The 13515-nt window shown below is 41.4% G+C and overlaps 1 protein-coding gene across 23 annotated transcripts in view; it reads right to left on the bottom strand.

The window, feature by feature from the left end:
• Window positions 1–12828, bottom strand: part of ABI1 (abl interactor 1) — a 343205-nt gene extending 330377 nt beyond the window's left edge. For 7 of the 23 annotated variants that reach the window (XM_069211340.1, XM_069211344.1, XM_069211334.1 and 4 more), the window contains exon 1: window positions 12626–12826. In XM_069211340.1, coding sequence (XP_069067441.1) covers window positions 12626–12742 — 117 coding nt within the window. In that variant the 5' untranslated portion in view covers window positions 12743–12826. Of the gene's footprint in view, window positions 1–12625 lie in introns of all 23 variants that reach the window. The other 16 variants (XM_069211346.1, XM_069211350.1, XM_069211347.1 and 13 more) reach the window with 5 other exon arrangements.
• Window positions 12829–13515: the final 687 nt, after the last annotated feature.

Genomic DNA, 13515 nt, shown 5'->3' with positions numbered 1-13515 from the left:
CCACCGAGAAACACAGGATCTTCAGGCACTTGAGCCAATTTACATTCTTGCCAAATCTGTTGCAAATTCATTCTCTGATTGGACACATGTACTTCAAGAGAACGATGGAGGAAGTCTACAATATCTTTGGATTTTCATACCTTTTGCCTGGGATTGCCCATGATGAAAGAACCCCATCAGTACCAGGCACCAGTTGTTACTGTGGATGGCTTAGTTTTTTTTTAAAGTTTTTTTTTTTTTTTTTAGAAAGACCCTGATGGTAAAGGCGTAGGCACATCAATGTTCTCATACATCATGTAAACTTCATACAGGCATTCCATCACAGGGATTACAATTCTACAGAGGTAGTGGGCAATGCAAATCGTCCAGGGCAGTTTGCCTACAGCATGAGAAGGAGGGGCTCCATGTGTAAAAGCACAGCCATAAAGCAGCCTGTAGCAAACAAGACTAAAATATATTTTTTTACTACGAAGAAGCTGTGCTGCTTGCCAGGGATGTCTTGAACATGCACCCCCCTTACTTTTTCTCTTCGTGTTTAAGTTCATTCATCCATTGGTGAAATGATCCTTGCTCTTATCAGCTGTCAGGACTGCTCCACCTACGCCCCATTCCTGTAGCGGGATTAGTCAAAGGACTACCAACATTAAGTGGGAGAATAAACTTCAGCCAGCTGACCATTTTGACTAGAAAATCCGCAGTCTGTTACTATGAGCATGACCACGTGGATCTATGTTGAAGCATTTAAGCAAAATAAAAAAGGGTTAAAAAAAAACAAAAAACAAAAAAAAACATTCCATTCTTTACAGATGGATGACGCAGTTCTAGCTGCTGTAAACTAGGACCTCCACAGATCCAATGCCATCTGCTCCTTAACTCATGGAAAGATGGTGCTGACAGGGGTGCATATAATTCTGCGTAACATCGTAAAAATGACTTATTATGATCTCAGTCAGCAACAAAGTGTCTTGACTTCCGAGCTACAGAATTATGTTTACATTGTTGCTTGTTATATATTACCTCCCAGCTCTCAGGACTATTTTTTTCTCTTACTTCTTCAGCATAGCTTTTTTGATTGATTAGAGACACAGTCTGCCCCTCAATTTTCTTGGTAGTTTCTCACTTAATGGGATCATTCATTTCAGCTCTTTCCATAGCTAGCCAACAATGAAAACGGAGGTCCTGTTCCAGATGTAGGGCTATTGTATCTGTTACAACCCAGACTCCTGCTGCTGCGGCCCAGGTTTGTGAGCTAATCAACAATTGCAGTGCTGGTGCACAAACCAAGACTGCATTACATTGTTTTAGTGTTTTTGTTAATTGATTTACGTTTTCTGTTTGAACAAAACACTTCTTGGGAAACCTTTGCCTCTATTCTGAGGACCTACAAGCTTCTGGTATATGCACAAAACAGTCCACTTGCATTTGCTGATTGATACAGAGTACCTCGCTAATTTATTAGCCTTCACAGACATCATTACTGAGGGATAATCATTTACTCTAACATAAGAGGCTCAACTTGCAACTCAAAAGTACTTTTCCACTGGAGCACTGGATATATAAGTTATACAAGCTGACAAACAGAACAATCCTAAAATTCACTGCAGGATCAATAAAATAACTTTGTGAAAACAGTAGCATATTTCGTTGCTACCAACATAATTCTGGACCCCCGTAGAGAAAAAAATATATACGTATGTAGTATATTATTAAAACTTTGTTACATTAGAACAATTAAAAAGCGAGAAGGGTTAGTACAAGCCTAGGTAGCAGGCAGCAGAACGGAATTCTTCTGTACAATTAATGAAGACATATTATTACGAGTTTTAAAGTTATCTGGGGATACTATGCTTTAATATAACGGCAACTACAAAGCTACATTCGGTCTGAAATTCTTCAGCCGATAGCTAGCCTTTTCTGTCCCAAAGTGGCCACTTTGAGGCTCGTGCAGGTCTTCCTTTTAGTTGCTAGATTGAGGTTAATGAACAAATATTTTTAAGGGGTCATTATTTAGAAAAAGTATTTTGAAACAACACCAGCTTTCCAAGTTTTAATAACGAAGAGTGCAAAACACATTTTTCAAGAAGTTACTATGAAGAGCTCCAGAATGAAGACCCCAGCCCGAAAATCCTAACATTATTCAACACCAACAACAGCAATAGCCATTCCCTTAATTACAGGATGCCAAACCTGATCCTTTTGCACAACCTTAAGCAGATTCCCAGTCTCACCCCTCACCCAGTACTTGCCCATCCGTAAGGCACCTCTCAAACTATTCCTGATCTTTAAAAAAGGTAAACATTCAAGCGATCTTAACCCAAACCTTATGTCTAATACTACAAGACTGAAACATTCATTGTGACTTGAAATAAGCATTCAAAGTCATTAGCCTGTTCAAGTCTGTCAAGAGCAAAGGCTTTGGGAAGTAACAAGATTAAGTTTGGGGGGGTGGGGGGGGTACTCTGAATGTTGCACAGAGAAGGCACACAGTGGAAATGTTACCAATTTGTTGGTCTAACGTCAATGACCAGTTATATAAGGATGGAGAGGCAGACTGGGATGTAACCATATAGACTACTGGCAAGAGCTATATCAATTATATTAAAGGCCCAGGCTAAGATATAGATATAACAATGGTAGAGGGCTTTTAACAACAGAAGAAGGCCAACGGGCAATAAGGCTATTAGAACATTCCACCCAGTGCGGGTAGGATTTATAAATTAAAAAGGGAGATCACAAAGACAAATATTAGAATGCTGGACCAGAAGGCCAAACACTAGTAGCGCCGAGCCACGTCACTGTCTAATGGTGCTTTTAACATTCCAATGCTTTAATATGCTACAATTATCCGATGTAGAGAAACCCACACATGAAATTAAGGTTCCGATGGACACTCCATGACGTTCCTAGGTTGTCCAACTACATCAAGAACAGTTCTGTAAATTTGGCACACACCAGCTATCTCTAACATGGTACCTTTTCCATCCCACTGATTAATAAAATAAAAGACGAATTTATTATTTGCCTTATTTATCTAACAAATGGTTATGATTCTTATTTTCTGTTGAGTTAGTGTTCAAGTGTGGCATACTTTAAGTAAAGCAGAGTTTTATTTGACGAGATGGACCAGTAAAGATTTTGCACATTGCTTTCTAAAAATAGGATGTTAATTCGGTAGGTAATATAAAAAAATGAACGCAGTTAAAACCATTAAGGGTTAAATCATTTTTCCAGTGCCTGATGGAGTTTATTCATTATTCAAAATAAATATTCTGCTTTTTCATGTTATTTTCTTCATGACCCGTTTCTTGACGGCGTTTTCCTTATTTCCACATTGTCAAAAATACAGGCATTTCTATCAAACAACTCAACAGCTAAATGGTATTGACCACCAAGGGACGAAATGCTGCAGGTACTGGCGCAAGCAACCCCATGCACGATCACAAATTTAACACAGCTATGACTGTCTCAAATAGTTTTTACATCCTATTTTATCGATTTTTATCTTAAGTAGCCGAGGAGGAAAAAATGAACTGGTAAGAAACATATCCTAAAAAGGAAAGGTTTGCAAATAGCACAAATATAATACCATATCATATTAAAATATAAGCGTCTTTAAACATAAAGATATCACCCTAAAACCTCACAAAAGTGATCCCACGAGTGACCCAACAACTACTGATGTTGGGTCAGACACCCACTTGCATCGGTAGACCACCTCTTTAATTTCAACATAATGATCCATATCCCTCAACCAGTCTGTGGGGGGCAGTGCCATAGCGAAACGACAGCAATGGGCAATATCGCATTCAGCCATAAGAAATCCTAGTCTCACTAAAAACCACCTCCTGCAGGAGCATTATCATCTTTCCATGAACCCACCTTAGGAGTAAACTGTAATGGGCACTTCAGGACTTTGGATAATGGGTCTGTTGCTTCCAGACAATTTTTCTGTATTACAGGTCCAGATCAAACCAATCTACTAGTTTCTGAGTAACATCTTTGCCAGTTTGAGTAATCAAACTCAAAGGGCTACCAGTTTTGTCTTGTATTGTTCTAGGGCGTTCCCAAACAGTAATTACCTGAAGAAATGGGATTCATGAAAGTTTAACTGGTCTGCAATAGTCACCACTGCCTTCTATACAAAAAAACAAAGATTCTATAGCTTGCATACTGAAGTACGCACTTTAAATGTGTTGTATCAATAAGACTGGGGCAAAAACACGAAACCATGGTCAAAGTTATTTCTCTTCCGAAAACATGCTTGTCCTCATCCAGTCTGGAAATGAGCTCTAATGAATTAAAATTGTTAACGACAAACGCAGAGCATTACGAGCCTTCAGTCAGGGAATCCGTGAAAAGTGATTTGGACTGCATCTGAATTAAATGTGTGCTCTAATCGAGTGAAAAGCAAACAGAGAAATAGAACCACTGAAAAATTACAAAATGGTAGCATTCAAAGGAATGCAATACACAAACATGTGCACCTTGACACTTTTTTAATGCTTGCTCATTCTTTAATGGATTTGGAATGAAAGGAAATAGATCAAAGAACAAGCCGGCAGAGTATAAACCTTCTGAAGCAAGAGCAGATCCATATATATATACACACACACACACACGCACTATTCTTGGGCAAACCGGACACAAGGTTAAAAAACAAAAACAAAAAAAAACACAACAACAACACACAACACTCCAGGCCACGGGAAGTAAACAAAAAGCATTTGCAATGCAATAGATCTCGCATTTCCTTGTGTTAGAGCTATTGGCATTGTAAATTCATAACTAGACTTTTCTTGCCACATAAATTGGTCAACCCTGCCTCATAACTTTGTATTTTCCTGCCACATAATTCCAGTGGCCCTGCATTTAACTAAAGCACTTCCATTTACCTTCTTCCTCTATATGCTGCAAAACAAATGATAATGTTGCCCTTAAGCATCTTAATTTAAATCTATCTGTCATACTAATTCCAATAGAATACCACTTTCACCACTGCACCATCCGAGTTGCTGGCTGGCTAACAATTCCAAAAAAGATAAGACAGCCACAGAGGAGTAACAAGAGAAATAAACTAGAAGGGTCAACCAAACATATCAAGAGTGTTCAAGCAGTCATAATGTAATAAGGGTGTTAAGTTGGTCTAAATCATGGTCATAATTGCAGTAAGGAGAGATGAATAAAACATATTCAATTATCATGTAAACCCAATAAAAACCTTTATCAGAAAAACATTTGGCATTAGACGGTAATACTCAGAACAGCCCCTAGAGGACACCACAATGAAAATAGCATTTGTAAGAAGCATGGTCCTTTAGCCATATAGTTAGCCCTTTGAGGGCATAAACACATGAGAAGACAATCACATAATTTAATGAAGTATAACCAGGGCCTGCTTTAGGGCGGTGCGAGCAGTGTGGCTACACGGGTGCTTACCTGGATTGGGGAGCGCTGACCTCAGGGGGGTGCTGTGTTTAGCAATACTTACGAAACTTGTGATTTAAAAGTACCTGTTGAAAGGTTCCTTGTGCATCCAGCCTTCAGGAAACAATTAAAATGTCAAGATACCTCTTGTGATTAATGTTCCTGCTAGGGAGGTAGAGAGGAGTTTTGTCTAGCGGCAGCTTTGAATCGCCATAAAGTAGAATAGGGGGTTAATAAGCCTGCTGAAAAGAACAAAACTATATTTTTTGTGGATAGTTGAGTCAATTAGTAAAGCCAGCCTGTAAAAGTGCTTTAAAACAAATGAATGTATGTGAAAGGGGGGCTATGGAAAGATGAGGGGCACATTTACCGGGTAGTAGTGAGTGAATTTGATTAGGCAGTCTTGGGGTGGGGGCAACAAAAAAAAAAAGACTGTCTCACAGGGCGCCACCAACGCTAAAGCCAGCCCTGAGGTAACCATATATTTAGCCCCTAAAGGGCATAGCGCATTACACATTTATAGGGCTAGCAGGCCTATTACAATGAGATTATAAAACAATGCCTCTAAAACACATACTACTCCCAGCTGTAAAACGAAAAGGTACTACCATGAGAGTGTGTCAAAAGACACTGAATGGTGGGAGGACTTATAATTTTGGGGTCCACACTAACCTAGTGTGAGGACCCAGAGATGATGTAGACAGAAAGAGCACTTTGTGGTGAATGTGTCGAAGGTGGTCCCATTGTCCTAGGACCACCACAGGCTAAGTTATGACCAAAAAATGTTTTGTAAAAGTAATGCCGTGCAAAGCATTATGGGGTGAGTTTTTGTGTTTACGAATATTGTAGTATGTTGACTGTAATGCTCAGAACAGCCCCTACAGGACATCACAATAAAAAAGCACTTGTAAGAAACATGGTCAGGTAACCATATAGTTAGCCCTTGCAGGGCATAACCACATGAAAAGAAAATGGCAGAAAATATTGCAGTGCAACCATATATTTAGCCCCTCCAGGGTGCAGTGTGTTACACATTTTTTGAGCCAACAGGACTATTTTGATATTACAAACAAGGCCCTTAAAACACAAACTACTGCAAGCAGTAAAACAAAAGTTTCAGCCATGAGAGTGCTAAAAAAGACACAATGGTGCAAGTGGTTATTATTCTGGAGTCCCCACCAACCTAGAGTGGGGATATGGTGTAGACAGAAAGAGCACATTGTGTTGAACGTTTTGGTGGTGGTCCCATGGTCCTAGGACCACCACAGGCTGAGTTATGAGCAAAAAAAATTTCTAAAGGTAATGCCCTGCACAGCATTATGGGGCGAATTTCCCCAAGTGCAGTGAATATTTTTGTATCGGCTCTCCTGGTGAGTCGGGAGAGCCACTTCAAGGATTTCTGTGTTTTTATGTAAAGTATAAGTGTTTTAGTGAAAGCTATGGAGCACGAAGGGAAGAGCCGAAAGAAATGACTGATTATGTAACAGTGTGAACAATGTGACCTGCGCTTCAATACCACTGATGGACTTCACACTGTGAGCGCCATGGCCGCCACTGAAGAGGAAAGAAAATTTCAAAAAATAGTTCGCCCACGCAGAAGTATATCGGCAAACGTGCAATAATCCATGTAACAGGGTCAGACTACAAGGCGGTAACAAACGTAAAGCATTTACCAATTACATCAAGGGATTTTTGAAACATCCCGCGAACAAGTGAAAATGATGGGCATGGTTAAAAGCCTATAGAATACTTACAACATGTTGAAAAGCGCTTGTGGCTCGACCTAAAAAGCTTTCAGTTCAGCCCCAGTACTAGTCGAAACACATCTGATTTACACAGAGCCTACAGCCGAAGTGAGAGCTAATGATACACTCTAAAAAAACATCTGGAATAAGTAGATGAACAAGGAAGGGGTGACCTTTCCAACCCACTTCTATATGTAATGGAAACAGAGTCAATGACCTGCTGGGTGACAGCAATATCAGAGGTAAAGTGTTTTGGAGTAGATAGAGAAATACAGGGAGTGCAGAATTATTAGGCAAGTTGTATTTTTGAGGATTAATTTTATTATTGAACAACAACCATGTTCTCAATGAACCCAAAAAACTCATTAATATCAAAACTGAATATTTTTGGAAGTAGTTTTTAGTTTGTTTTTAGTGTTAGCTATGTTAGGGGGATATCTGTGTGTGCAGGTGACTATCACTGTGCATAATTATTAGGCAACTTAACAAAAAAAAAATATATACCCATTTCAATTATTTATCATTACCAGTGAAACCAATATAACATCTCAACATTCACAAATATACATTTCTGACATTCAAAAACAAAACAAAAACAAATCAGTGACCAATATAGCCACCTATCTTTGCAAGGACACTCAAAAGCCTGCCATCCATGGATTCTGTCAGTGTTTTGATCTGTTCACCATCAACCTTGCGTGCAGCAGCAACCACAGCCTCCCAGACACTGTTCAGAGAGGTGTACTGTTTTCCCTCCTTGTAAATCTCACATTTGATGATGGACCACAGGTTCTCAATGGGGTTCAGATCAGGTGAACAAGGAGGCCATGTCATTAGATTTCCTTCTTTTATACCCTTTCTTGCCAGCCACGCTGTGGAGTACTTGGACGCGTGTGATGGAGCATTGTCCTGCATGAAAATCATGTTTTTCTTGAAGGATGCAGACTTCTTCCTGTATCACTGCTTGAAGAAGGTGTCTTCCAGGAACTGGCAGTAGGACTGGGAGTTGAGCTTGACTCCATCCTCAACCCGAAAAGGCCCCACAAGCTCATCTTTGATGATACCAGCCCAAACCAGTACTCCACCTCCACCTTGCTGGCGTCTGAGTCGGACTGGAGCTCTCTGCCCTTTACCAATCCAGCCACGGGCCCATCCATCTGACCCATCAAGACTCACTCTCATTTCATCAGTCCATAAAACCTTAGAAAAATCAGTCTTGAGATATTTCTTGGCCCAGTCTTGACGTTTCAGCTTGTGTGTCTTGTTCAGTGGTGGTCGTCTTTCAGCCTTTCTTACCTTGGCCATGTCTCTGAGTATTGCACACCTTGTGCTTTTGGGCACTCCAGTGATGTTGCAGCTCTGAAATATGGCCAAACTGGTGGCAAGTGGCATCGTGGCAGCTGCACGCTTGACTTTTCTCAGTTCATGGGCAGTTATTTTGCGCCTTGGTTTTTCCACACGCTTCTTGCGACCCTGTTGACTATTTTGAATGAAACGCTTGATTGTTCGATGATCACGCTTCAGAAGCTTTGCAATTTTAAGAGTGCTGCATCCCTCTGCAAGATATCTCACTATTTTTGACTTTTCTGAGCCTGTCAAGTCCTTCTTTTGACCCATTTTGCCAAAGGAAAGGAAGTTGCCTAATAATTATGCACACCTGATATAGGGTGTTGATGTCATTAGACCACACCCCTTCTCATTACAGAGATGCACATCACCTAATATGCTTAATTGGTAGTAGGCTTTCGAGCCTATACAGCTTGGAGTAAGACAACATGCATAAAGAGGATGATGTGGTCAAAATACTCATTTGCCTAATAATTCTGCACTCCCTGTATACGATAAAGTACCCTAAATACGGATGATCTTCTCTTGTACAGTATACAGTGCAGATTCAAAACATACCATCCGAGATCTTTATGACTATGGAAAGTAGTCAGGATACGAGACCAACTAGTCTAAATCCATGGTGCTGCTATCTAGTGGAAAAACGATTATCTGAAACAAAGAGGTATTCACACTAGTAAAGATGGAGTGGAGACGTTTAAGGATTGACATCTTATGGGGCCGACACACATTCTTCACAAGAAATTTACATTAGGTCTTGGACAAGTTTCAGGAAGATGCATAGATGTGAAGAACCAGACTCCTTTCATTGCTGGGAAAAGCACCTGTTGTTAACTGCTTTGTTGAAGTTGACATGCACCATACAAAGTACCCCGCATGTGGTCCCTGACACCTATTTCAAGCAACTAGATAGTGAATTGAGAAGCCCACCACAGGAAAGGGGGATTACTGTGCCCTGTACTAGTCACAGTTATCGATCAGTTTATGTAGAAGAGATAGGACTGTCCAATATCCAGCAATGTTACTAGGCTCTCAACCCCAGGTGCCAAATGATGCGTGCCTCTACAGACCTCAGAACCACGGATTAAAATGGATAAATGTGCTTCAATAGAGAGGACGTAAACACATTTATGGGGAAGGTACTAGAGTAGCCAAACCATTGCCCAACTGAGCAGAAACTGAGTCATGGAAGTGGACAACCGCAGCAACAGGGTGGAAAATACATTAACATATGAAACACTAATATAGAAGGGGAAGGGGGCATTACTTAAAGAGGCTATGTGGTTAGGGGGCTCCGTACAATGTGGCACTCATGAGTACCTCCAGGGAGTAGGGAAATAAATAATTCACACAAATAAAGTACAAACATGAGCAACTGAAAACAAAGTTATATACGTGCACACCACTCAAGCATACTCTTGCCTCAAATGCCACCGACTGGACAAGCATACACAGGCCACAACACAGAAGGGAGGGTCCTAAAAGAGATTTATGAGGGGAGCTATAATATACATTTACAAAGCACTAGGGAGCAAAACTTACAAATGTTTGGATGTACTAAGGGAGTAATGGAAGAGATAAATCAGCCTTCAGCAGGATATAGCAAAATGTGAGGCAGCATTGATGCATCCAAGTGAAAAACCTGAAAAAACTGCCCAGGTGAAAATATTCAGACAAAAATGCAACACCCTGATACTACACGTTAGGTCTCATCAAGTTGTAGAGAACTAATAATATGTAGCTTTTGCCACAGCAGGTAATTACCACACCTGTAGTTAAAGGGGTTTCCACATATAGCAACTAGCAACTACCACCTACAGAAACCATAACAAGCGCTTGAATGTATTAAGCCTCCATCGCCCCATGTTATCTGGAACCATTACACACATTATGGAGCCTCTGTGCGCACAAATCCAGTTTCTGAGGGTCAAAGAGGATTTTACATCTTCACTCTAGGCTTTACCATGGAATCCTGTTATCACCCTGTTTGTAGAACTACTGGAATCATCATTCCAGTCATTATGGTTTGGAGTTATCATTCACTAAGGTTACGTTGAACCACAACCCTAAGACAAAGATCCCAAGTCAACAATGGAGATGTGGTGGGTGCAGTAGCTGCCATTTCACACACACAAAAAAAAACTGGCTTAAAACTGGCCAATTTCTACACCTGCCCCTGTGGTGCCTCCTATCACTGTGGGGAGGGCTTCTACAGTCTCAATTTATTATAGCGTCTGAATTCTAGTTCTTCCTATAATCATTAGGATATCTCTATACTTTGTATGGGCTTCCTATAATAGGGTGCATGGTCCAGGCAGCCAAACTGGCAACATACAAGGTCGGTTCCTCGCTCATTACAGTTCAGCAGGCACTTGCTCTGCTTGCTAAAACCAAGGGGGAATATATATCAGCGTGTTTCACTTGACAGGGGACTATGCACCTCTTCAAAGAGTTGCAAGTTGTTACAGGGATTCTATGCAGTCTACTTGATGCCACTCAGGACCATATTACTATTCCCAAAATGGCAAAAGAAGTCAATGAAAACTTGGCAATAGCATTCGGACACACAAGGGGGGAGTGTTAAAGGGGGAAACGTCCAACCCCCCAGTGTCTCAGAACAGTATCAGTTCAAGTGAGTCAACAATGCTGACAGGCTTAAGTTGATTACATGCCCATAAATGTGAATCCCAGCAACTTTGGTGATTACATTTGAAAGTGCTTTATCTCATAAACTGACAGACAGTGTTGTATAATTCCCAATGCAAAAGATGCTCACAGATCTGGGGACACAAACGCCCATGGCCATGGGACAGTGGGAATGTAATGTGTTTTGCACTTTCGGAACATCCATCCTTGTATAGTGATCTTTCCAATGTCATCAGGCCAAGACATCACACGAAGACGGTCCTCAGCATCCCACGAAGGCAACTATGGACATGTACAGGTTTTACCTGAAGTGCAGGTAGCATTAAAGGCAAAGGGGGCTCACTAAACAAAATGCCACAATCCTTACACTAGGGCCCGGGCAACAGTGATACCTGTCGGCTTTCTGTATCAGGCGGAGCAGTCGGGTGAACTTCTGCCCTGGGGCAAAGCTGAATTGACAACTGTTTCCAAATCAGGACAACTACGATAGTAAATTCCTCATTTCAGGAAGACTTTACTTCGTAGGATACTGTCTGCAAAAACTACTTTGACACAAGGAATGGTACTTTCCCTTACAAGAAGTTCAGCAGTTCTTCCAGCAAGATTCTCGACCCAAACTTGGTTCCTTGTGTGGTATGAGAACAGCCAGTCAGGCTAACTTTTTCCCTGGAACTCAATATTGCCTCAAATGTGGAGAACAGCTCATTCTGTGTCATAAGGGATGCTAAGTTAATGTATTGGCTACGCTGGCAAGAATGTACCCCTAGGTACTCAGCGGTAACCTCAGCTCTCTGTCATCTGTATTTGTTTCAAGACGCTCCGCCTATCAAGCACTCTATGATCAGCTCATGCCAGAACTACAGGCACGATGAGGCGCTCCTGATACCTTTTCTGCCAGCTCATACACAGCCGTTTATTGGGACCAGATTGTAGGCCAAATTCTTTATGAATGCAAAGCAGGCAGGAGAAATGACAGGTGGGCGCACTTTGACAGGAGCACGAAAGACAAACTGCAAATGAAGGAATCCTGCGCGCGCCGCCACCACCAAGGTGTAAATCTAACCCGGTCTATGAAAGTATATGACGAACCTCCACTTAACAATTGCTTGATGAACATGGTCACGAACTCTGCTAGAGGATGAGACTCGTTCCTGGAGCCTATTTCCAGTTCTAAATGTTCATTACTTCCCTGCTTACGTCTGTATGGTTGTGTATATGACATATCTTCCTTGTTTCAGTGTACAATCCCTGACGTTGCTTCTGCACAATCGCATCAGTAATACTAGATGCATGCTCACCATTAGAGCGATAATCCATAAGGGAGAATGTGTATATTCCTTTACTGGAGAGAGGGATGCGTTTTATTGCCCCTGCCCTGAATAGTCTGCACTTCCTGTAGTGCTTCCTCCTTGGGCAGCAATGGCCCCGCCGCGCCCACATTCCTCGGCGACTCGGGTTCTTACCTGCACGTAGTTGTTCTCGCAGTAGTCAGCCACCCGGGTCAGATTTTGATAGCTCTCGATAAGCGCCCTCTTGCCGGCAGGGATCTCCTCCTCCAGCAGCATCTGCAGCTCTGCCATTTTACAGCATCCCCCTCCCGTCTCCAGCCACAGCCCGGTTACCACCGCCCTCCCGCCGGGGATTCTGGGATTGCTAGCCTCGCTCTCACAAACACGGAGCGTCTCCTCACATCCCTTCCCAGCCGACTGACACCCCCCTCCGGCTGTCTGGGAAATGTAGTCTTCTCACGTCTGCTGGCTCTTTAACCAAAGTGAAAAGGATAAAAGAAAACCTGCGCCAGCCAGGCCTCCATTGTGTACATACCAACAACATTTGTGTGACAATGGCCTTGGCTCCGATGACTAAAAATATTGAAACTTGCTGCTATAAGGAATAATTGGTGAAGAAGACACTCAAAGGTGAAACCATTTGCGAGATATAAGTGGAAGCTTCGTCGCGAGAGTTAATCGAAAATTAACGAGACGGTCACATCCGAATAATATATTGTCTGTATTCAAGTGTAAGGTATAAGTTGTAAAATATATCGACAGCAAATCATTGCGCTAAAGTATTAAACACTAAGTCAGAATTGTTTCGTAACCTGACAAATGTAATGCAATCAAGTAAAATACGTACATTCATCTTTTACAGTACTAAGAAAAGTTATTTGTGAAAAACAAACATTTAGTTTAAATTTCCTTCTGATTTCAAAACCATTTTTAGAGGCAATTGATACCTAATTGCATTTTTTGGCACGTCTACCTTTTAAATATAACTTCAAACATGGCTGCCTGTTTGCTAAAGTGAATCAAGCTTTGCCTGCCAGATAGTAGGGCGTTTTTAATGGAAACAT

Source organism: Pleurodeles waltl, chromosome 10, assembly GCF_031143425.1.
Source record: "Pleurodeles waltl isolate 20211129_DDA chromosome 10, aPleWal1.hap1.20221129, whole genome shotgun sequence".
Lineage (NCBI taxonomy): Eukaryota > Metazoa > Chordata > Amphibia > Caudata > Salamandridae > Pleurodeles > Pleurodeles waltl.
This window is presented reverse-complemented; position numbering and strand designations above follow the sequence as displayed.